Source organism: Dromiciops gliroides, chromosome 2, assembly GCF_019393635.1.
Source record: "Dromiciops gliroides isolate mDroGli1 chromosome 2, mDroGli1.pri, whole genome shotgun sequence".
NCBI lineage: Eukaryota > Metazoa > Chordata > Mammalia > Microbiotheria > Microbiotheriidae > Dromiciops > Dromiciops gliroides.
This window is the reverse complement of record NC_057862.1, coordinates 319706815-319731777: the sequence shown is the minus strand read 5'-3', so window position 1 is coordinate 319731777 and position 24963 is coordinate 319706815. Positions and strand designations below refer to the sequence as shown.

The 24963-nt window shown below is 41.7% G+C and overlaps 1 protein-coding gene across 1 annotated transcript in view; it reads right to left on the bottom strand.

Moving 5' to 3' along the window:
- Positions 1 to 3895: 3895 nt before the first annotated feature.
- TCOF1 (treacle ribosome biogenesis factor 1) overlaps positions 3896 to 24963 on the bottom strand; it is a 96832-nt gene continuing 75764 nt past the window's right edge. Inside the window, exons 24-30 of the mRNA XM_043987778.1 lie at positions 18184 to 18352; positions 17824 to 17909; positions 13174 to 13384; positions 10051 to 10644; positions 9217 to 9305; positions 5699 to 5742; positions 3896 to 3940 (exon numbers count right to left, since the gene is read on the bottom strand). Coding sequence (XP_043843713.1) covers positions 5716 to 5742; positions 9217 to 9305; positions 10051 to 10644; positions 13174 to 13384; positions 17824 to 17909; positions 18184 to 18352 — 1176 coding nt within the window. The 3' untranslated portion in view covers positions 3896 to 3940; positions 5699 to 5715. The remainder of the gene's footprint in view (positions 3941 to 5698; positions 5743 to 9216; positions 9306 to 10050; positions 10645 to 13173; positions 13385 to 17823; positions 17910 to 18183; positions 18353 to 24963) is intronic.

Sequence of the window (24963 nt, the reverse complement as noted above, 5' to 3'; positions counted from 1 at the left end):
AAATCTTAGAAATTGTCTAGTCCAGGGACTCTTAACCTGGGGGGAGGGGGTCAATGAACTTGCTTTCTTAAATATTTTGGGGCAGCTAGGTGGCGCAGTGGATAGAGCACCAGCCCTGGAGTCAGGAGTACCTGGGTTCGGATCCGGCCTCAGACACTTAACACTTACTAGCTGTGTGACCCTGGGCAAGTCACTTAACCCCAATTGCCTCACTAAAAAAAAAAAAAAAAAAACCTTAAATATATTTATATTTATTTCAATATAATTGGTTCCCTTTGAAACCTTATGCATTTTATTTTATAAATTAAAAAAAAAATTCTGAAAGGGTATCCCTAAGTCTTCACAACACTGGCAAAGGGATCCGTGACACAGAAAAGCTAGGTGGCACAAGTAGATAGAGTGCTGAATCAGAAGTCTGGCAGACCTGAGTTCACATCTGAGCTCAAACAATTATTAAGTACCTACTGTGCAACTGGGAACCATGCTGAGAACTAAGGATACAAAAAGAGGCAGAAGGGGGCAGCTAGGTGGTGAAGTGGATAAAGCACCGGCCCTGGATTCAGGAGGACCTGAGTTCAAATCCGACCCCAGAAACTTGACACTTACTAGCTGTGTGACCCTGGGCAAGTCACTTAACCCCCATTGCCCCACAAGACAAAACAAAAAAACAAAACAAAAAAAGAGGCAGAAGACAAAACCTGCCCTCAAGGAGTTCCTAATCCAACTGAGGAGACAACATGCAAGTAAACAAACCTATACAAACAAGCTATATGCAGGATAAATAGGAAAGAATGAACTGAGGGTAGAGCAGCTAAGTGGTGCAGTGGATAAAACAATGGCTCTGGATTCAGGAGGACCTGAGTTAAAATACAGCCTCAGACACTTGACACTTACTAGCTGTGTGACCCTGGGCAAGGCACAACTAAAAAAGAAAAAATGAACTGAGGGGAAGCTCCTCTTAAGAGGGGCTGGGGAAGGCTTCCAGTAGGAGGTGGGATTTTCGTTGGGATTTAAAGGAAGCAGGAGAAGTGAACAGTCAGAAAAGAGAAGAGAGCACTCCAGGCATGGGGGACAGTCAGAGAAAATGCTCAGTCAGGAGATGGAGTATCTCGTTTGAGGAACAGCAAAGAGGCCAGGGTCACTGGATGGAAAAGCAGAGCTAGGAAATAAGGAAAGATGGCCTGGAAAAGTAGGAGGGGGGCTTAGTTATGAAGCACTTTGAATGTCAGACATCCTGGAGGCCATAGGGAGCCACTGGAGTTTACTGAGTAGGGTGGTGACAGGATAGGATCTGCACTTTAGCAAAATCACTTCAGTGGCTGAATGAAGGATGGGCTGGAGGGAGGAGAGATCTGAGGCAGGCAGACCCACAAGCAGGCTATTGCAATAGTCCAGACATGAGATAAGGACTTGCATGAGAGTGGTGGCAGTGTCAGGGGACAGAAGGGAGTGCATCTGAGAGATGCTGCAAATGTGAAATAACACACTCTTATTAGCTGAGTGACCCTGGCTGAGTCACTTCACTTCTGCCTGCCTCAGTTTCCTTATCTGCAAAAAGGGGATAATAATAGCATCCACCTCTCAGGCTTGTTGTGAGGATAAAATAAAATATTTGTAAAGCACTTAGCTAACTTTAAAGTAATATATAAATGCTAGTTGTTATTGTTATTACTAAGAACCCCTGGCTCTGTTCTAACCCGTATTTTACAGATGGGGATTGAGATTCAGAGAGAGGAGGTGACCTACGGAGTTCATGGCCATACAGGTAATTAGGGAAGTGGTAGAGAAGAAATTGGAATCTGGGCCTCTGGGTTCCTACTTCTGGTTCCTTTTTCTATTATGGAAGGAAATATGCTTAACAACAAGGTTGGTTTGATTTTTTTTTGTTTGTTTTAGCACTTTAAACTTTGCTATGTAATTTACATATATTACTTAATTTGTGCTTCACGACAATTTTGGTCAAGTTTTATTATGAGTATTATCCCTTTCTTCCAGATGAGGAAACTGAGGTTCAGAAGTTAAGTATCTTGCCCAAGGTCAGACAGATAGTGTCAGAGTGGGGATTATTTTTCCTGCTAATTCAGTTTTATTTTCAGGTCCACATTATTTTCCTCCTCCCTTCTGTTATCTCCTCCTTCCACACCCCCGCAGAGAAAGGAAGTAAAAAACAAAGCTGGGGCAGCTAGGTGGCGCAGTGGATAGAGCACCGGCCCTGGAGTCAGGAGTACCTGAGTTCAAATCCAGCTTCAGATATTTAACACGTACTAGCTGTGTGACCCTGGGCAAGTCACTTAACCCCAATTGCCTCACTAAAAAAAAGAAAAAAAAAAGAGAGAGAGCATGGAGCCCAATGAGTCCCTCAACAGGAATCTCCTTTGTAACATCTCCCTCAAATGGACAAACAGCGATGAGGAGTTCCCTTTCTCTCAAGGCAGCTCAAGGAGCTTTCAAAGAACTTCAAGTATACACTAACTTTTCCTCCTAAAGTAACAAACTTGCACCACTAGAATGTTTTCCCACTGGTCCCCAGTCTCCCTTCAAGGACCAAACAAAACAAGTCTGGCGCCTCTGGAAGATGAAAGGCCATCCGATCCTCTACAGGCAGCTGTGATGTTTTGCCTTAAGTCTTCACTCCCATGTTTCTTTAATTTTCATTACACGGGTTCTGATCCCCCCTTCCCCTGTCTTTGTCCTTCTTCAAAAGGGGTCCCCAGCACCGGACAGGATCCATTCAATGAGGTCTGCCCAGGGCAGTGCTGTGGAAGTGGGTGGGAAGACTATCACCTCTTCTGCTCTGGGATTTTTCATGTTGACTTTGCAGCCACAGGCAGAATCAATTGTTTCTTATGTGAACTGCCAAAAGGCAACATAGCACGGTGGGCCTGGAGTCAGGAAGACCCGGGTTCTAATTCAGTGGCTACAGGCAAATCACTGGACTTCCCAGAGACTCTGTTTCCTTACAGTAAATAGAGACAATAAGCTCTGCAGTACCTGCTTCAAGGGGATATGAAACTCGGATGAGATACATTTATGTAAAGTGCTTTGAAGACATTAAAGATCTATGTAGGGGGCAGCTAGGTGGCGCAGTGGATAGAGCACCGGCCCTGGATTCAGGAGTACCTGAGTTCAAATCCGGCCTCAGACACTTGACACTTGCTAGCTGTGTGACCCTGGGCAAGTCACTTAACCCCCATTGCCCTCCCCCCCCCAAAAGGATCTATGTAAATATTGGCCACGGTCATCATTTTGGGCCAAAAAAAAAAAAAAAGATGGTGTCACCTCAAATGCAAGTAGGCCTTTCTTCTGGCTGGAGACGTGTGTTTTTGTCCACTAACTTAAGGCATTTAATAGGACCTTCCCACCAATTACAACAACCAGTCTGCCCCCCCCCCCCCCACACAGAGTAGTCAGGGACTCTTCCACACCAATCTTTTATTTGCAGAGTTCCTTATAAACAATTTATGTAAAAAGATAACAAGGATAGAAAAGCCACTCGAGTGCAGCCACTTGCTTGAGACCAAGACTCTATCAGAACAAGTTCCGTCTATTCCTGGTGGTGGCGGCAGCACCAGGGCCAGGGGCACTCCCCAGGTTTTCTAAGCAAAATGGGGAAGAAAAGGTTCTGAAGCCAATAGTATCAAAGGCCTTTAGAAACCAGAGTGTCAGTGGGAGAAGGGGAGATTCTCTTTTTTAAAAAAATACTGTACATATATTTATATATATATATATAGATAGATAGATAGATAGATAGAAATATTAGGTATAATCTCTATGGAGATCACTCAATTCATTAGGGACACTTCAAGAGCAGCATGCTCTCTCTCGTTACCCTAGTGTGCTCCTGCTGGATCCACTGGCTCATAGGTCACGCTGGGATTTAATTTTTTTTTTTTCCGGGTGGGAGGTTGGCATAGACATTCAAAACTTGGCTAGAGAAATCCTAGAGGAAAGAAAACACATAAGATTTTCTATCTTTTGTATTCTTAAAAACAAGACAAAACAAAACAAAACAAAACAAGAGGAAGAGACTGAGTTTATCCCATTATGGCTATAAAAATTAGGGGGGGAGGGGTGTGTTTGGCAGCTTAGCTTGGCTAATTTTCTGTTTTTATTCCTTATCCTTAAATGCATATCCACAAACTCTGACCTGCACTTTTCCCTCTTGCCTTTCCCAACCCTCATCTATAAGGTGGTCCTTGTCACAGGGAAAAACAACCCATTGGAAAGAGCAAGAACCCAAATGACTAAAAAGATGATACTAGCTGCAAAGGAAAATGACACTATCTGGTGTATTGGAAATCAGAGCAACAGCCAAGAATGGTCTAAGCTCTTCTCGATTATCAGTATTTAGTCTATATTTGTTTTTGCAGGGCAATGAGGGTTAAGTGACTTGCCTAGGGTCACACAGCTAGTAAGTGTCAAGTGTCTGAGGCCAGATTTGAACTCGAGTCCTCATGAATTCAAGGCCAGTGCTTTATCCATTGCACTGCCTAGCTGCCCTCCATATTTTTTTTAAAGAGAGGAAAGTGAACATTTCCAACGATAGTACAGAGATCAGGAATTCAAAAATAATAAAAATACATTGCTAGTGGACAAATGGCCAAAAGATTATGGAAATTCACAAAAGAGGAAATACAAATGGTAAATAAGCATTTGGAGACTATACCAAAAAAAAAAAATCAAAGAAATGTGAATTAAAATAACTTTGAAATGCTAGGCAGCACCTATGTAACACTACTTGGCACAATTAATTAAAAAAATTTGAAAGTTGGCACGGCCATGGGGAAACAGCTTACAGTCACATTTTCTGGTAAACGGTAAATTACCAAAACCTTTCTGGAAAGGGCTTTGGCAACAAACTATAAAGCTTATAAAAATGACCATACCCTTTGAGCCAATATTCTCACTACTAGCACCATATCCTGAGTGATCAATTAAAAAATAAAAAGAGAGATCAAAGACATATATGGCACAGGGGGCAACTAGGTGGTGCAGTGGATAAAGCACTGGCCCTGGATTCAGGAGGACCTGAGTTCCAATCTGACCTCAGACACTTACTAATTGTGTGACCCTGGGTAAGTCACTTAATCCTCATTGCCCCACAAAAATAAATTAAAAAAAAAAAAGATATATGCGGCATCAACTTATAACCGAAAAAAAGGAAACTACTTGAATGCTCAACAATTGAGCAAGAACTAAGCAAATCATGTGGTAAGTTAATATAATGGAATGACAATATGCTTAGATTCACAAAGAAATCAGGGAAGACCTTTATGATGATACAAAGCAAGAAGGCATAGGAGAAGTCACACTAACTACAAATACATCCCAGGTGATAAATGGAAAAAAAGGTTAAGGAGACCCCAGAGGAAGCGAGTCACAAGTTGTTCCTTACACGTGATATGTCAAAATGTACTGATTCGGGATAAATAGTAGGTTTAATGTTTAAACACACAAGAAGACAGAGTAAACTTTTAGGTCTACTCTGCTGCTGGCCAGAGCTTGGGACCTCTGCTGGGCCTCTTTCTAGGACACTTCAAAGGCTTAAGGGGTTGTGGATCTGGATCATAATACCTGGACTAGGAAGTAGGGAGAGAGGCCCAGTAGCTGAGGAGAAGCATTTTTTGAGGAGGGGCAGAGTGTGTACACCTAGGGTTATCCCACTCAGAGTACAAAGGAAAGGAAAACTATTCATTACCTGCTGATTAATGCCCCTCAGTTTACTTGTTTAACTTTCTTTTGCTGCAGAGGAAAAAAGAGAGAGAAATGTGTAAAAGTCATAAAGGCCGAGGGGCTAGTTTTCGATCAAATCTAGGTGACGATGACAATGCTGTCTAATGTGGATGAGTCCCGGAGAGAGAATCTAGATCCAAGAGGCCAAGGCAGGCAGGCAGGCATACCAGCCATCCCTTGGGCCTTCTTGAAGAAGTGCTTGCTTTTGGAGGGCGTGGCGGTACCCTTGTTTTTCTCTGTCCTGCGTCTTCAGTCTTTCTTGGCTGCTGCCAGCTAGGACCTGCCCCCTGCCAGTACAAATCCAGGACCCTCAGAAAAGGATCAGGAGCAGAGAGGGAACAAATGAGGGTGAAGTTCACACAAGAAAAATTTACTAAGCACCTCCTATGTAGAAGGTGCTGTGCTAGGTGCTGGGGTGGGGACCAGACCAGCAGTTTTCATGGATACTCCCAGATGAGAAAACACCCACTGCCAATTTAGGTTGGCGCCTTCTCTAAATACTTACCTAGAGCAATGTTATCAAACTCCAATAGAAGGATCCCTGATGGTCATATAATGATTGAGAAAACCAACTATTAATATCATCTATGTTCTTTAATGCAGAAATAGGATTAATGTTATTATGTGTATATATATGTGTGTATATAGATATATGTATATGTATATGTATATAGATATATAGATATATAGATATAACCTATATCAGATTGCCTGCTGTCTAGGGGAGGGGGGAGGGAGGGAGAAAAATCTGAAATTGTAAAGCTTGTATAAACGAAAGTTGAGAACTATCTTTACATGTAACGGAAAAATAAAATACCTTATATGAAAAAAAAAATATCATCTATGTTCTACTGTACTTTTGTTGATTTTGTTAACTATTTCCCAAGTACATTTTAATACAGCTCTACCATAATATGGCATTGAGGTGGTACAGTGGATAGAGTGCTGGGCCTGGAGTCAGGAAGACTCCTCTTCCTGAGTTCAAATCTGGCCTCAGACACTTAGTAGCTATGTGACCCTGGGCAAGTCACTTAACCCCATTTGCCTCAGTTTCCTCATCTGTAAAATAAGATGAAGAAGGAAGTGGTAAATCACTCTAGTATTTTTGCCAAGAAAACCCCAAATGGAGTCACAAAGAGTCAGACACAGCTGAAACAACTGAACAACAACAGTAACAATAGCTCTACTACCCTTGGGAGTACTGAGGGTCACACAAGCAGTAAGTATGAGAGAAGAGATGTGAACCTAATTTTCTTGGCTTTAACAAAAGTTAAAATGAGACAGTCCCTGCTCTCAAATAGCTTATACCCTACTTACTGCCTCCTGATACTTGCAGTGGCAGCAAATACATGATAATCTTTAGCAACTGGCTAAAATGATTCATATCCCCCCCCCCCTTTTTTATTTTATTTTTTCCAATTACATGCAAAGATAGCTTTCAACATTGTGGTTGTTTTTTTTTTTTGGTGAGGCAATTAGGGTTAAGTGACTTGCCCAGGGTCACACAGCTAGTGCCAAGGGTCTGAGGTCGGATTTGAACTCAGGTCCTCCTGAATCCAAGGCCGGTACTCTATCCACTGCGCCACCTAGCTGCCCCAACATTGTTTTTTAAATAAGATTTCGAGTTCCAAATTTTCCTCCCATCCTCCTTCACCAGACAGCAAGCAATCTGATATAGGTTATACAAAACATGATTTATGGACTCATCAACCCAGGCCTCATGACTGTGAAAGAGTCCCTGAATTTGGATTCAAGTATTTGTGTCATCCCTTACCAGGTATGAGTTAAGGTTTGAGGCCTTGAAAAAATTACTTGATCTCACTGAATCACAACTTTCTTATCTATAAAATGGGGAGGGGGTCTTAAGCCTGAATTCAGCCTATGAACTTATTTAATATTTTAAAAACTATTCAATATAATTGATTTTCTTTGTAGTCCTCTATTTTGTACATTTAAAAACATTATTGGGAGAAGCTTCGATAGCTGTCATCAAATTGCCAAAGGGGTTTAGGAAAAAAAATAAAGTTGGTTCAGAAGCCTTGGTATAGTGGAAGGTATACTGGAAGCTGGAGCCAGGAGACCTAGATGTGAGCCCTGACTCTAACAGAGACAAGTCATTTCCCCTCTTGCTGGGCTTGTTTCCTAATCTGTGAAATGGGGACATTATGGCTAGTACTATTTACATCTCATAGGACTATTTAAAATTTTTTTTTTTAGTGAGGCAATTGGGGTTAAGTGATTTGCCCAGGGTCACACAGCTAGTAAGTATTTTAAGTGTTTGAGGCTGGATTTGAACTCAGGTACTCCTGACTCCAGGGCCGGTGCTCTATCCACTGCGCCACCTAACTGCCCCACATAGGATTATTTTAAAGAAAGGCTATGTTAGGGAGCAGCTAGGTGGTGCAGTGGATAAAGCACAAGCCTTGGATTCAGGAGGACCTGAGTTCAAATTCGGCCTCAGAAACTTGACACTTACTAGCTATGTGACCCTGGGCAAGTCATTTAACCCTCACTGTCCTCCAAAACAAAACAAAAACAAAAGCATAAAAAAAAAAAAAAGGCTATGTTAGGGGTCAGCTAGATGGTGCAGTGGTTGAAGCGCTGGCCCTGGATTCAGGAGTACCTGAGTTCAAATCCGGCCTCAGACACTTGAAACTTACTAGCTGTGTGACCCTGGGCAAGTCACTTAACTCCCATTGCCCCGCCAAAACAAAACAAAATAAAAAGCAAAACCAAACAAACAAGGGGCAGCTAGGTGGCGCAGTAGATAGAGCACCAGCCCTGGAGTCAGGAGTACCTGAGTTCAAATCCGGCCTCAGACACTTAACACACACTTACTAGCTGTGTGACCCAGGGCAAGTCACTTAACCCCAACTGCCTCACTAAAAAAAAAAAAAAAAAGAAAGAAAGAAAGGCTATGTTAAACCTCACTATGTTTGTGTGAACTATTATTATTAAAATAATAGTAGCACTGGAAGAAGGAGTTTTCTCCCTGGGAATTCCCTAAGCCAATGAAATCACGTGCCTAGTCCAAAAAATATATATTAAAATAGGGATAATGATACCTGTACCAAGGATGTCATAAGGGTATTGTCAGAGCTCATTGAGATAATAGGTATAAAGAAATGCCACCTATAATTACCAGCAGAGTAGAGTCAAATATCACACCTGTATTTTCCCACTAACAGAGCTAAAAAATGAAAGGGGAGTGTTAATGGAGTGTGGTGAGGACAGTATGGGGTAGTGTGAATAGAACTGGAGTCTGGGGACCCTGGTTCACATCCTAATCTAGTATTTGCTATCTGTGTGATGACCTCGGTTCAAACCATTCCATCTAAATTACCTCAATTTTCCTTTCTGTAAATTAACAAAGGTAAGTCTTGGGGGTGAGTTTCATGGCTTCTATGACAGAATTCCAACAACAACAAAAAAAAGGATGTTATGTACTTATGCATCCCCCTAATGCTCAATACCAGAGCTTACCCTTTTCTTCTCTTTCTTGAGGGATGCTGAGGCAGGGTCAGCATCTTTGGATATGGACTTCTTTTTTTTCTTCTTCTTATCCTTTTTCTCTAGAAGTGGGAGAAGAGGAATGACTCCTATGAAGAATGGATATTATAACTGTCCCTCTTCTCTTACTTACAAGGTTGGGTTGGGTTGTGAAAAGGTAAGAAAGAACCTGGGATGCCAGAGGTTTCAAGAACAAGGTAAAAATATGAACCAGAAGGGAAAGGTGGCTTTGGGATTCAATCCAACTCCACATATAACTTTCCATATTCTGGGGCTACTCGGACGCCTACAAGACCAGAGCTGAGAGCAGGGGAACACTTCCAGCACTGTCTAGTAGAAAAAGACACCCAACCAAGATGTAACTTTGGGCAAGTCACACCCCCTCTAGGTCAGATAATGAGGCTGGACTACATGGCAAACCTGTACAGGTGAAGATCTGACCAAGAGCCTCCCCCACCCCTTCCCCCAAATCATTGAAGCTCAAATATCTCTGTGGATCATCTGGATATTTGTGGAGTATTTTTAAAAGAGTTGGCATGGAATGAAGGGACTCAACCTTGGACATGCTCTACTATAAGAAATGGAAAAGGGCAACGTGGCAGCAAGGACACAAGCTCTGTCACTTCTGCCAGTCCTTGGGCATAGCCACCATTTGGACTCCATCTTTTTGCTACTGAAAGAATAGCATTAGTGGTTTCCCCCTGAGAAGTCCGGGGACTTCTCTGACTCATCACAGGGAACACCAAGCCCTATCTTTCCATATGGACCTGGAAGATATACTTCGGATGCTGAATATCAGGTACTTACTCTTGTCAGATTTCTTTTTTTGCTTCTTCTCTTTTTTGGTCTTGGTTCCTAGTGTTTCTCCACTTTCTCCAACTGTGATCGTACTGTTTTCTTCAAGCTTGTCTTTGTTCTTCTTGGAGCTAAGAACCTCCTTTAGCTTCTTTTCTTTAGCATCACCACTTGCTTTCTCTTTTTTGCCCACCTTGGGAGGGCAAGCCTCCCCTTCCTTAGGGACTTCACTCATCAGCTTCTTCTTCTTGCTCTTGGGGGCTTTAGGGCCCTCCTCTGTCAGTTTTCGTTTTGATTTTGACTTCTTGCTTCCCTTGCCTGACTTTGGGGATTCACCTTTTCTTTTCTTCTCTAGCTGAGGCAGGTCACTGAGAATTTTCATTCCAGAGGCTTTAGAATTGAAAGATGCATTGTTAAGCTCTGAGTTCTCATTAGCACTTAAGATCTGGAGCTGAATTAGAGGGAGGTTAGAAGGAGCCATAGTCTTTATGGGACTCAGACAGGTGATCCCTTGTTTGGGTGAGGTAGGTTTACAATTGACTGCGCCTGGCTTGAACCCCTTTCTAATTGTCTGACGCCTGGAGACTGGGGTCTTCAATTCTTTCCCTGGAGATCAGGGGAAAAAAAAGGTGTCATAAACTCTGGAATAAGCTAGTTTATGTTTGGCTTTTTTTTTTTTTTTTTTTGTGAGGCAACTGGGGTTAAGTGACTTGCCTGGAGTCACACAGCTAGTAAGTGTCAAGTGTCTGAGGTCAGATTTGAACTCAGGATCTCCTGAATTCAGGGCCGATGTGCTATCCACTGTGCCACCTAGCTGCCCCTATGTTTGGCTTTTGATTTGACTGGCTCTGCAAGTCAAAAGTCACACATTATACCCAATCACGCCTCAGGAAGTTCACCATTATTATTTAATATTGTCTCAGAAATGGCAGCCACAATAATAGGACAAGAAAAAAGAAACAAAAATTGGCAATGAGGAAACAAAACCATCACTCTTTGCAGATGATAAGATGGTATACTTAGAGAAGCCAAGAGAATGAACTAAAAAAGTAGATGAAACAATGAACAATTTTAACAAAGTAGCAGGATTTAGAATAACTCACATAGATCACAGTAGATCTGTATCCCAAAGAGCTCAAAGAAAAAGGAAAAGGATCTCTATGTACAAAAATATTTATAGCAATCCTTTTTATGGTGGCAAAGAATTGGAAATTCAGGGGGTGCCCAGCAACTGGGGAACGGCTGAACAAATGGTAGTATATGATTGTGACGGGATACTATTGTGCTATAAGAAATGATGGGTAGGTTGGTTTCAGAAAAGACCTGGAAAGATTTATATGAACTGATGCAAAGTGAAGTGAGCAGAACCAGATCACTGTAAACAATGAAAGCAATATTGTAAGGATAACTGATCAATTGTGAAAGACTTAGGACTGATCAATACAAATGATCTAAGAAAATTCTAAAGGATCCTTCCAGAGAAGGAATTGATGAACTCTTGAATGCAGATTGAAGCATGCCTTTTTCACTGTCTACATTTTTTGATTTTTGGCAGCATGGCTAATATGGAAATATATTTTGCATGACTTCACATGTATAATTGATACCATATTGCTTGAGTTCTCAATGGGTAGGAGGGGAGCGTGAGAGAAGGAGAAAATTTGGAACTCGAATTTTTTTTTAATGTCAAAAATAATTAGATAGATTGATGATAAAAAATTCTAATAGAGATAAAGACTGGACTGGTAATTTCATGGGTATGGATCTATAAAATTTTGTAGGAAACTCTCAGATGAGGTAGCTCCTTCTGTCATTTTAAGTTAGTAACTTTTTGGCAATTTATAATCTTAAAGAGTTGTTTAACAAAACTATGAGGTTAAATATCTTGCCCAAAGTCACAGAGTTAATAACATGTGTTAGACCCGAGGCTGGAACCCAGATTTTCCTAGCTTCAAGGCCAGCTCCCTATCCACTATGCCATGCTGTCCTTTTAAAAATTCTAACATAGGGGCAGCTAGGTGGCACAGTGGATAGAGCACTGGCCCTGGAATCAGGAGGACCTGAGTTCAAATCCGGCCTCAGACACTTAACACTTACTAGCTGTGTGACCTTGGGCAAGTCACTTAACCCCAATTGCCTCACTAAAAAAAATAAAAAAAAAATAAAATTCTAACATAAAGGAAACACACAGACCTTTGGAGGTATCTACAAGCTCAATATAACTTTGGAGGTACCTAAGTGATATACAAGAATGTGTATCTAAAGCAAGTGTCTTCCTTCTAAGATTTTATTTCAGGAGACTGCTGGTGTAAGTAAAAGGACAAGGTGACCACAATTTTCCCACTTCGCCCTCCCTAGCCAAAGAGTGTCTATCCCATATGGAGCTAGCACTGTCTCCTGTAGCTGAGACTTAAGAGTGAGTTCTGGGAATCTCACTATTGTCTTGTGCTTACACTATGGAAACTAAAGACACCTGGGATGGTTGATTTTTCACCAGTAGTTTTATGAAGGACTGTAACCACTTCAGCTCTCTTACATGGTCTATTCTCCACAAATAGACAAGACTAGCAGAGCCTTTCCAGAGACAGTTACTCTTCCTGGGACTAAGAAGAAAAAGAAAAGACAGGATTCATCTCTTACATGGACTAAACATGAAAGAGATGGGACCGATTATGGCCTGCCATGTGAATCTGAGATACAACTCCAAGTTAACTCTCATACACAGCCCAGGGATGATATGCACACAAATTCTGCCTAAGCAGAACAACAGAGACCAGACTTACAATCACCAGTAATGGGAGACTCTAAACCCTGCAAGTATGTGTGCTTCTATACAAGTGTATGCATATACATGCACACCTTACAACTGTTTCCAGTAGGTGCAATTCCTGCCAGCTGATCTTAGGATGGTAGTATGCCTTTCCCATGCCTGCTCGAGTATTTCTGAGTTATCTCTGAGGAAAATGTAACAAAATCCCCTACACTAATATGGGAACATAATTGCCCCATATTCAATACTGACAACATTAAGCCCCTAGCTATAGTTGCCAGGAATTCCAGGAACAAGGGTTCAAGCTAATGGGTTTGGTTAATCCCCCAAAGTCTTCTCTCCTCCAGCACAGACCCCATACTTACCAGTTTTGAGAGGCTGCTCTACTGATTCTGTCTTGCACTCTGCCTCAGAATCACTGCTGTCCCCCTGAGGATTTTCTTTGAAAGACGCTGGCAGAGCTGAGCCTGCAGAGGCAATTGCTGCAAGTCTTTGCTTGGGAGATGCCTTCTGTAGCTGAGGGTTGATGGATATAGGGAGAGATGAACTGGGAAATGCATAGGCTGAAAGGATAGACTGACAGGGTACATCACGTTACACAAGAGATCAGAGTACAGTCAAGGTTGTTATCAGAATTGACAGTGCTGGTGTTCTGCCCTAGTGCCAGCGTCACAGGAACACAGGTTTACAGCACATAGAGCTGGACTTCAGAGATGGTATGGATCCACTCCTTCATAGCCAAGATTAGGAAACTATATCTCAGAGAAGGGCAGTGGCTTTGCCCAAGTTCACACAGGTAGAGAGTGGCAAAGCCAGGAACTGAACCCGTGTTCTGATTCCAAATCCATTATATGAAGTGTCTGAGGCCAGATTTGAAGATGAGTTTTCTTGATTTCAGGCCTGGCACTCTATCCATTGTGCCACCTAGCTGCCCTGTGATCTCTTTTGCCTAATCAACCATCAGCTTATATTAACACACCTCAGGAGCAAAGCTTGATAACTAAAAAGCAAGTTCTTCCTCTTAAAAGTGTAGTGTGGTCAAGAAAGCCTTTTTGTACTGCAGTTTACATAAACATCAATTAATAATAATATAATATAATAATGCTAACACTCTAAGCTTTTTTTTTAAATGGTGTGGACACTACCTCCTTGATTTTTGACTATATGCCTCTAGTGCTTTTGTACACCATCTCTCTGCCAAGAAAACCCCAAATGGGGCCACAAAGTGTTGGATATTGTTGTAATGACTCAACAAAAACATATGGGTTTTAGTTTACAGAATATTTTGCTTACAACTGCCCTGTGGAGTAGAAAAGCAATTCTAACTAGACCTATTTTACAGATGAGAACATTGAATCTCACAGAAATAAAGTGAGGTCTTGCCCAAAGTCACTAGTTAGTAAGAACCTGGACTTGAAAATAAGTCCCATGGTTTCCCCCACCCCAGTCTTTTTTGTTTTTTAAACACATCTTGATTTCTTGAAATAATTCTCAATTACATGTAAAAAAAAATTCTTTTAACATTCAGTTTTTAAATTTTTGGGTTCTAGGTTCTCTCCCTCCTACCACTTCCCCCTCGCTGAAAAGGTGAGCAATTTGATATTGATATTGATTTTACATGTCAAGTCATGTAAAACCATTCTTGCCCACACCTAGAAGGCTCCAACTATTATTTGGTAAATATATACTTGCCAAAATCTAAACATCTACCTATAATTCTCATGGTCTCCATGGAGAGAAGATCTAAGCAGAAGGGGCTCTTTCTGTTCTCATTCCTGTTAATGATGGGATGGGAGAGGGAGGTGTTGTGGGAAAAGTATTTCATAAGCCTTTAAAATCATCAGTCATTATTACTGGAGGTATGTGTAGGGAGAGGGAGCTGATAAATGTCCACAGGACTGTTCCATAACCACTATAAAATCTAGTATTTTACTATTAGATGCTGAAGGCACTGGCCAGACCCCAAGCTCCATGCTTCAGTTTTAGCTACTCAAAATAACTACTGGGTTGAATAAATCGTGCAGAGGACACAACCACCGCTCAAGCTTAAAGGGCCTTAGGCGTGGTGGTACATGCCTGTAATCTCTGCTGAGAGGCTGAGGCTGGTAGATTGATTGAACTCAGAGGTCCTGAGCTGTGGTAGAGCTAAAGCCAAACTAGGCTCTGCACCCAGTCTACTAGCACCAATTTGGTAAGCTCCTGAGGGCAGAGGGGCTACCAGCCCGCTCACAGAGGAGAGAACTGGCTAAGGTCAGAAACAGAGCTTGTCAAAGCTTCTGGGCTGATCGGCGGTGGGATCAAGTGGGATCAGGCACTTTGTCCTAGATAATAAGATGAGGAGGCCCAGTATCAAACAAATAAATAAATAAAACCAACAAAAACTCTAAAAAGTATAAGAACAGTTTTTTTTTTTAAAGTGAGGCAATGGGGGTTAAGTGACTTGCCCAGGGACACACAGCTAGTAAGTGTTAAGTGCCTGAGGTCAGATTTGGACTCAGGTCCTCCTGAATCCAGGGCTGGTGCTCTATCCACTGTGCCACCTAGCTGCCCCAGTAGCAGCACTTTTTGCAAAAAGCAAAAAACTGGAAACAAATGTGACCACTAAATGGGGGATGACTGAACAGACTGAAATATTAACAAAGTAAACAGAAGTGTACTGCTAGAATGAATAGTAATAATCAACAGAAATAATAAATGTATTAGATGAATATGAAGAATTCAGAGAAACTCTGGAAAGCCAAAGAGATCTTTTGAAAATATGCAGAGCTAATGAAGCAGAACCAAAGAGCAATATACTCAATGGTCATCATGGTGTCAATGAAGACAACAATAAAATACAAATGGATTTAGGTGGAACACAATGGTCAATGTTGGCCCGAGATACATAACTGACAGCATACTTCCTTCCTGTTAAGAAATGGTAATGTATAAGAATGAAAATTTACAGGTCTTATTGGTCATAATCACTATGAACAGCTAACTTTGACATTTTTTTTTCTTAAAGGGGGAAAATTATTGGAGGTAGGAGATTATTGGGAAGTGAAATGTCAAACAAAATCTATCAATTAAAAAAGGAACTTAAAAAAAAAAGCCATTCTTAGGGCAGCTAGGTGGTGCAGTAGATAGAACACTGGCCCTGGAGTCAGGAGGACCTGAATTCAAATCCAGCCTCCTACACTTGACACCTACTAGCTGTGTGACCCTGGGCAAGTCACTTAACCCCCACTGCCCTGCCAAAAAAAAAAAGAAGGCATGAGTCTGAGGTCAGAGACTCATCTGATCTTAAGCAAGTCATTTAACTCCCTCAGCCTCATCTTTAAAATGCGGCTAATAATAAAACCTGCTTCTTAAATTTGTTCTTAGGGATGAAATGAGATAAGAGATGTAAAAGTGTTTTGCAAATGGCAATGCTATAAAAAGTTATGAAATCCTATCTGAGAATGGCATTCTCTGCTTCTAACTCTCTCAGTATGGAATATTGTTTTCTTATTTATTGAAGCCTCTTTTTTTTTTTTTTTGGTGAGGCAATTGGGGCTAAGAAGTATCAAGTGTCTGAGTCCAGATTTGAACTCAGGTCCTCCTGACTCCAGGGCTAGTGCTCTATCCACTGTGCCACCTAGCTGCCCTGTTTTCTTCTTATTTAGCAAGAGCATGTAGTTCAGCCTAAGTGTGCATGAATGCACACACACAGACACACACGAAATTGCTTGTAATCAGAAAGCCTTACTTTCTTCACAGGAGAAACTGAGTTAATAGTTCTTTCTGCAATTGCTTGTAACAACAAAAATAAATAAATTATAGTCTTAATTAGTTCACTTATCTGAGCCTCAGCTTCCTCAATGGTAAAATGGGACAAGTCTGCTTTGTAGGATTGTTGACAACCAAAGTCCGTTATAAACCCTGGTTTCTTGGAGAGCAGCCTGCACCTGTGCTTTCATTAGTAGAGGAACTCCTAAAGGGCAGCTAGGGGGCACAGTGGATAAAGCACCAGCCCTGGATTCAGAAGAACCTGACTTCAAATCTGGCCTCAGACCCTTGACACTTACTAGCTGTGTGACCCTGGGCAAGTTACTTAACCCTCATTGCCCCACCAAAAAAAAAAGAAAAAAAGAATGTTATCAATACAGATGACAACCACAGATCTAGGACTGGAAGGGACCTCTCAGAGGCTATTTGGTCCAAACCCCTCATTTTACAAATAAGGAAACTGAGGCCCAAGGAAGCAAAGCCAATTGCCCAAGGTCATATAGGTAGTAAGCATCAGAGGTAGGATTTGAACTCAGGTTCTCCACCTCTTTTCATTTTACCACTCTGCTTCAGCACCTTCTGTGTACTTTATAATCCTAGAGAGTCATCGGGGACAATGAGAGGTTAATTGCCTTGTCCAGGGTTACACAGCCACTGTGAATCAGAGGTACACTGGACCTGAAGACTTGCTGGCTCTAAGGCTAGATTTCTGTACATTTTACGTGTCGTATCTTTTTTTTTTTTTTTGGCAGGGCAATGGGGTTAAGTGACTTGCCCAGGGTCACACAACCAGTAAGTGTCTGAGGCCGGATTTGAACTCAGATCCTTTTGAATCCAGGGCCAGTGCTTTATCTACTGTACCACCTAGTTGCCCCCTTCTTCTTCCTTTTTTTTTTTTTTAAGTGAGGCAATTGGGGTTAAGTGACTTGCCCAGGGTCACACAGCTAGTAAGTGTTAAGTGTCTGAGGCCGGATTTGAACTCAGGTACTCCTGATTCCAGGGCCGGTGCTCTATCCACTGTGCCACCTAGCTGTCCCCCTTTAAAAAAAAAAAAGAATTCTAATGTCTTTTTTTTTTGGAGGGGCAATGATGGTTAAGTGACTTGCTGAGGGTCATACAGCTAGTAAGTATCAAGTGTCTGAGGCTGGATTTGAACTCAGGTACACCTGAATCCAGGGCCAGTGCTCTATTCACTGCACCATCTAGCTGCCTCAATATCATTATTTGGAGGCACAGAATAACTTCCCTCTTGGCCCCCCCAAATCTACCTGGGAAGGTTCTATCATTTCCTCTTCACTAGAATCCTCTGGGCTCTCTGTCTTCACAGCAACTTTGCCCTTGGCAGGGGAAAGACCTGTGGGAGAAGCAAACAAGTCTATGAAACCTGTGGGTCCTGTGAGATTTGGTGCTGAAGAAGCCTGCCAGTAGCTTGCAGGACATAGCCCTTCACATGGCCCACAGAAGGTCCTACTCCTTCCTCTGTATCACAGTTCTTCTCATCTTAGAACAGCCAACCTCCTTCCAGATATTTTCACAGTTGACTGTCACAGCGTGCAGGAGGCTGCTTTTCCCATGTTATCAAGCCTTAGTGGATTGGGTACAGGGTCTTTTTTTTTAGGTGTCCTTACCTAGATTTTGTGTCTGATTTACTCTGACTGCAACTGGGTCTTCTTTCTCATTCCTTGTACCATTGCTAGTGCTCACAGAAAAGCTGTCCTGGGCAGCTGTGGCTTCAGTCCCCCCAGAAAGCTTAGATTTCTTGTCCTGCTTAGCTGTTTTGCTCTTGACACAAGTGGTCTGTGGAATCAACATGGAATGTCTTTTAGAGACAATGGCATCCCAACAAGAGAAAAGGGAAAAGGAATAGTGAAGGGAGAGGAAGGAAGAAGGAGGAAATAGTCATTTCATGCCCTGCCTCCTTATAGAAACTCAGTACCTGTCCAAATTCATCATTCAAAACTCCAGTCTAGTGTAGACTCTGTTCATGCATCTAGGCCTTAGTTCAAGTAGTTTTTTTTTTTTTTTTTGGTGAGGCAATTGGGGTTAAGTGACTTGCCCAGGGTCACACAGCTAGTAAGTGTTAAGTGTCTGAGGTCGGATTTGAACTCAGGTCCTCCTGACTCCAGGGCTGGTGCTCTATCCACTGCACCACCTAGCTGCTCCTAGTTCAAGTAGTCTTAACCTCCCACATCCTTTTTTCCAGTCAATGTCTACTATTCTTTTTGAGATATGGCTTAAATCAACTCTGTTAGAACCAAAATATGTGCCCAGTGACTGAGGAATTGCCAAACAAACTGTGGCATATTAATGGAACAGAATATTCGTATAGCATAAGGAATAAAGAACATGATAAATTCAGAAAGCCATGTAATCAATTGCATCAAATTGAAAAGCTTCTGTATGCACAAAATTAAGGCAGCTAGATTTAGAAAAGAAGCAATTAAATGAGGAACAGATTATATCTTTGATAAAGTGGATATCTAAGATATGTTGGGAATTCATACAAATGTCTAAAAATAAAAGCCATCCCCTGACAGAGAACTGGTCAAAGGATATGGATAGGAAGTTATCAAAAGAAGAAATGCAAAAGATCAACACCCTAATGAAAGAATGCTCAAATCACAAATAATAAAAGAAATGCAAATGAAAAAACTCAGGTTTCTCCTCAGTAATTATACTGATGGAGAAAAAAGGAGAAATGGTGACCTATGATTAAAACTGGTATAACACTCTGTTGGTGAAACTGGGAATTGATTCAGCAGTTCTAGAAAATGAGTTAAGAAAATACATATTTCTTGTGAACCAGTGATATCACTACTAGGTTTATATTCCAAGGAAGTCAAAGATCCTGTATGTCAATCTTCTTTTCCTTTTTTGTTTTGTTTTGGGTTTTTTTTTTTGCAGGGCAATGAGGGCTAAGTGACTCACCCAGGGTCACACAGCTAGTAAGTGTCAAGTGTCTGAGATCGAATTTGAACTCAGGTCCTCCTAAATCCAGGACCAGTGCTTTATCCACTGTACCACTTAGCTGCTCCTTTCATTGTCATTTTAAGAAACTGCCACACCCTCCCCAGCCTTCAGCAACCACTACCCTGATCAGTCAGTAGCCAGCAACATCAAGGAAAGACCCTTCACCAGAAAAGAGTCTGGTTTGCTGAAGGTTCAGGTGATGGTTAGCATACTTTAGCAAAATTTTAAAATTAACGTATGTAAATTGTTTTTTTTTTATACACGATACTATTGCACCCTTAATAGACAACAGTATAGTGTAAACATAACTTTTTATATGCACCAGAAAACAAAAAAATTTGTGCAATATTTGCTTTATTGTGGTGGTCTAGAACTGAACTTGCAATATCTCTGAGACCTCCCTGTATCAGGCTATATAGGGTCTTTGACCTCCTCAGGGTATATGCCTAGTAGTGATACACACACACACACACACACGCATGCACACACAGAGATATTTATAGTAGCATTTTTTGTCATAGCAAAGAACAAGGAAAAAGTAAATAGTTGTTGATTGGGGAATGGTAGAATGAACTGTGGTGGTATATGAATGAAATATTATAAGAAATGACAAATATAATTCCAAGGACTTGGGAATACTTGTATGATCTGGCCCTGAGTCCTGGAAAGAAAGCAGAACAAGGAGGCCAGTATGCACAGTGACCAAGAGAGGAGAAAACTGTACTGACTGTGAGCATGATGCTGACCAATGGTGATCTCAGAGCTAGCTCTGAGAGGGAAGTAGGCCTTCCTGCTTCTTGGCTGAGAGGGGGCAGAGAAGCTATTTTCAGCTGCAGCCACTGTGTTGATTTGTTCTACTTGACTGTGCTTTCTGTACTTACTTGTAATAAGAAAGGATCTGGGGTGGGGGTGCAGGGAGCCATTGGGAAGTAACAGATGTTCATTCTATTGAATTTCGAGATATGATAAAAGCTCTGTGCTCTGCCACCTGAAGGCTTTGTGTTCTCTAAGTTTATATTCTGGATCTTGTTTCATTTATTCCCAAATAAAATGATGTTGTGGAAATAACTAAGCTTTGAATTGGTTGAACCAAGATTCACAGGACTTAGAGCTGAGAGGGGTAGGGAGGAGGCACTGATAAGGATGTATCAAGCAGCCATAGAGAAGTAGTGAAAGAGTGTGCTTCTCCAGCAGCTTTGTGGGGGGTTGACTAATAAAGGAAGAGTACAGAAAAGGAAGAAAATCCCAGACAGCAACAGCAGCCAGCTGTGTGTGTGTGTGTGTGTGTGTGTGTGTGTGTGAGAGAGAGAGAGAGAGAGAGAGAGAGAGAGAGAGCGAGCGCCACTCAGAGAGGGCTCTATGAAGGATCAAATGCGATAATGAAAGGAAAAACCCTTTGAAAAGAATAGGGGAAAACCCTTTTGGAAAGTTCTATATCAAGGTAAGGGATGTTTATTAACAAAAGCCAATAAAATAAACACAAGGAACACTGTGAGTGCCCTCCCTGGGTGGTAAGTGCTACTGCAGCAGGTTTTTGGAAAGGACCCAGGAGGGTGAATGGCAAGAAACTTTAGGGGTGGATAAGAAAGACTAACATTGCTGGAGTGAGGTCAGGACAGGGAGCCTGCTCTGTTCAGAACAGTGAGAGACATGCCAAGGGTTGACAACATCAGCAGGAAGGGTTTACTCATCCTGTGAAGCACAAGGGGATGGATGGCTAGGAAAGGGGTGGGCCTAGAGAGGAGTGCACAATGATACAGAGTAGAACCAGGCCCGGGGTTTGGAGTGCTGTCGTGGGCTGCAAACTCAATATAAATCAATGCCAGTCAAAAAAGCCAAGACAATTTTAGACCTCGTTAAGAAAAATGAGAAGCTTCTTCCAGAAAGAGAAAGCGATAGTCCTGCTGTTCTCTGCCCTAGTCAGATCACTGAAAATATCATGTTCACACCTGCATTTTAGGAAGGAAAATATAGTGGAGTGGTTCTTCTTATTCATTTTAATAATCAATAATGTTGGGGCAGCTAGGTGGCACGGTGGATACAGAACTGGCCCTGGAATCAAGAGGACCCGAGTTCAAATCCGGCCTCAGACACTTGACACTTACTAGCTGTGTGACCCCGAGCAAGTCATTTAACCCTCATTGCCCCACCAATAAATAAATAAATAAATAAACAAACAAACAAATAATAATCAATGTTACTAGAGCAGGGGAAATGGTGGTAAGAAATGCCATATAATAATAATAATAGCTAGAATTTATATAGCACTTTAAAGTTTGAAAAGTGCTTTATAATATTATTTCCTTTTACCCCCACACCCTGGGAAGTAGTGCCATCATTATCCCCATTTGTCAGAATAGTAAACCGAGAAAAACAGAGGTTAAGTGACTGGCCCAGGGCCACACAGCTAGAGGAAGTGTCTGAGGCCAAATCTGAACTCAGGTCTTCCTGACTCCAGGCCCAGAGCTTTTTTTGCTCGGCCACCTTGCTGAAGATGGCTGAAAGAACTAGGGCAATCAATGAGTATTGGAAGGGACCTCAAAGGCCACAGAGTGCAATCTATAATCTTCTACAACATCCTCGGTTTAACCTGCAAGACCTCCAGTAAAGGGGGAGTCCATAGCTTTCCAAAGAAGTCCTATCCATTGTTGAAAGCCTGCTTCCAAAATATAATTGATGGGTTGTTTTTAGAAAGAAAGACTTGGGGCAGCTAGATGGCACAGTGGATAGAGCACCAGCCCTGGAGTCAGGAGTACCTGAGTTCAAATCCGGCCTCAGACACTTAACACTTACTAGCTGTGTGACCCTGGGCAAGTCACATAACCCCAATTGCCTCACTAAAAAAAAAAAAAAAGAAAGAAAGAAAGACTTGTCCAGGTTGGCCATGGTAAATAAAACCAAAAGATAAAAGAAGTTGCTATAGAAGTAAATTTAGCATCAATTAAAGGAAACGCATCTAAACAAATGAGCAGTGTCCAAAAATGGACTGAGATGTTCTTGGAGCTTTTGGATTACCCTTCAGTGGAAGTCCTACAGTAGAGGCTGGATTCCTTGTCAGGGATGTTGATTGTACAAAGGAATCTTGTTCAAGTACATGTTGGACCAGATCAAAGGTGTCAAACTCACTGTCTGCAAGTCTCAAGTGTAGCAAAATGAAACTGGGTAATGTCTTAACAAAATAAAGAAAATATGATACAACACAGATAATGGTTAATTGGTAGTTTTCTGAAGTCACTATGCAGCCCTTAGGGATCTGTTTCTACTTGAGTTTGACACTTCTGGACTAGAGGACCTCTGAAGTGCCTTCCCCCTTTGAGATTTTGTGTCACTCACTCTCTGCAAAGTGAGGCAGCATGGAGGATGTCATTAGAAACCCTGGGGGACTCTGGGTTTGTCATGTGGGAAGCATGAGAGATGCCTTATGGGAGGTCTATGGGGTCTGCTGAGGGTCCACGAGATGGCAGGAGAGCATAGGCACTACATATTGGGTCCAGTCCATGTGGGAAGGCAATGGGAGATAATGGCAAGGATCCCCCAAGGCTGAAATCTATCCATGGAGGAAGTTGCCTACAGCAATGATTCACTGCAGTAAATGATACAGAGTAAAAACAGCAGAATCGGGGGCAGCTAGGTGGCGCAGTGGATAAAGCATGGGCCCTGGATTCAGGAGTACCTGAGTTCAAATCTGGCCTCAGACACTTGACACTAGCTGTGTGACTCTTAACCCCCTTTGCCCCACAAAAAAAAAAACAACCAAAAACCAAAAAACCAAAAAACCAAAACCAAACCAAAAAACCCCAGCAGAATCAGATATGTTCATGGACCAGTTAATACAATAAATAATGATGGAATGTTTAAAATGTACATAAGAAAAGATCACAAAAAGGAATACAAACTCTCAAGTAATATGAAGAACAGTGATAGTCTAGAGAAGAAATAATGAGACATGGCTTCCTTCTAATGAGAGAAAAGCTGGTACAAGGAGGGTTGAGTGCTGTATATACTATCAGTTACTAGTAATCATTGGATTGGAGGGTTTTATTTAACTGCATTTCTTAGTTACAAGGGAGAATTCAATGGGGAGTGTGGCAGAGAATGTTTTTCCTCACAGAGATGACAAGAGGCACCAGTAAGACATTTTTATTTAAATGAAGAGGAGGAAAAACAAGCAGTAAATTGTTATTACTTTGTTTAAAAGATACTGAGGAATAAATTTTAAGTAAAATTCAGACTTCAGTGTCTATGTACTATCATCTACAAATTTTGGTTTATTTGAGTATTTGTTTTTGATGTTTACTAAGAAGAATAAAAGCCACGTGTGTGTGTGTGTGTGTGTGTGTGTGTGTATTTGTGGGACAATGAGGGTTAAGTAACTTGCCCAGGGTCACATAGCTAGTGTCAAGTGTCTGAGGTTGGATATGAACTCAGGTCCTCCTGAATCCAGGGCCGGTGCTTTATCCACTGCACCACCTAGCTGCCCCCAAAACATTTCTTAAATAGAAAAGTGGCCCTGACTGCTAGCTGGTGACAAGTTCTGAAGACACTTGACATGTCGACTGCAAAAGCTTTGGTGTCAGAAGACCTGGGTTTGAAATCTCATTCCACCAACGTGGAGCTTATGTGGTCCCATGCAATTAATTGTTCTGCTTTCTAGGGGTCCTTTTTCTCATCTCTATAAAATGGGGATAACGCCATCCTGCCTATTCTGTAGCACAGCTGTAACAAACTCAAACAGAAAAGGTGACCACAAAGCCGTCCATAAGGATCCCTCTAGGCCACATACTGACTTAGAAAACCACATATTTATGTTTTATTGAGTTGTTAAATTTATTTTTTAATATTTCCTAATGACAATCTAACCTAGTTCAGGCTGGGAGTGTTGTGGGACATATGTCTGTCACCTCTGCTCTAGGGCACTGTGGTGATTTGAAAACTACGAAGTGCTAAGCAGATGGAAGAAACTATTTTTTCATGAGCAGTTTCCCTGTCTTAATGAGGGGGTTGCATGACATTATATCTCTAAGGTCCCTTCCAACTCTTAAATCCTATGAACTATGCTAGCTAAGCAAAAAAAGCAAAAAAACAAACAAACAAACAAAAACCACCCCCAAAAACTAAAAAAAGAATTCCCTCCCCGTCTTGGTATTTCAAGATACATAGTGGGGAAAATACAGCTACATTTTGGGGACATTTATTATACCAAAGGGGAAGAAGAAAGGAAAAACTCTATTCTTGTCCATGTCCTTAAGGGTACATTAGGTGGACAAGCCCCATCTTATACCTCCCTCTGAAAAGAACCCTGGATTTAGGAATCACAAAGCAGCCATGGGGTCAGGAGAACTTCACTGAGGAGAACCCAAGAATTGAAAAGGGCCTCAGAAATCAGCTAGTGAAACCCATACCCGACTAGGAATTCTTTCCACAACAGTGGTCCTTAA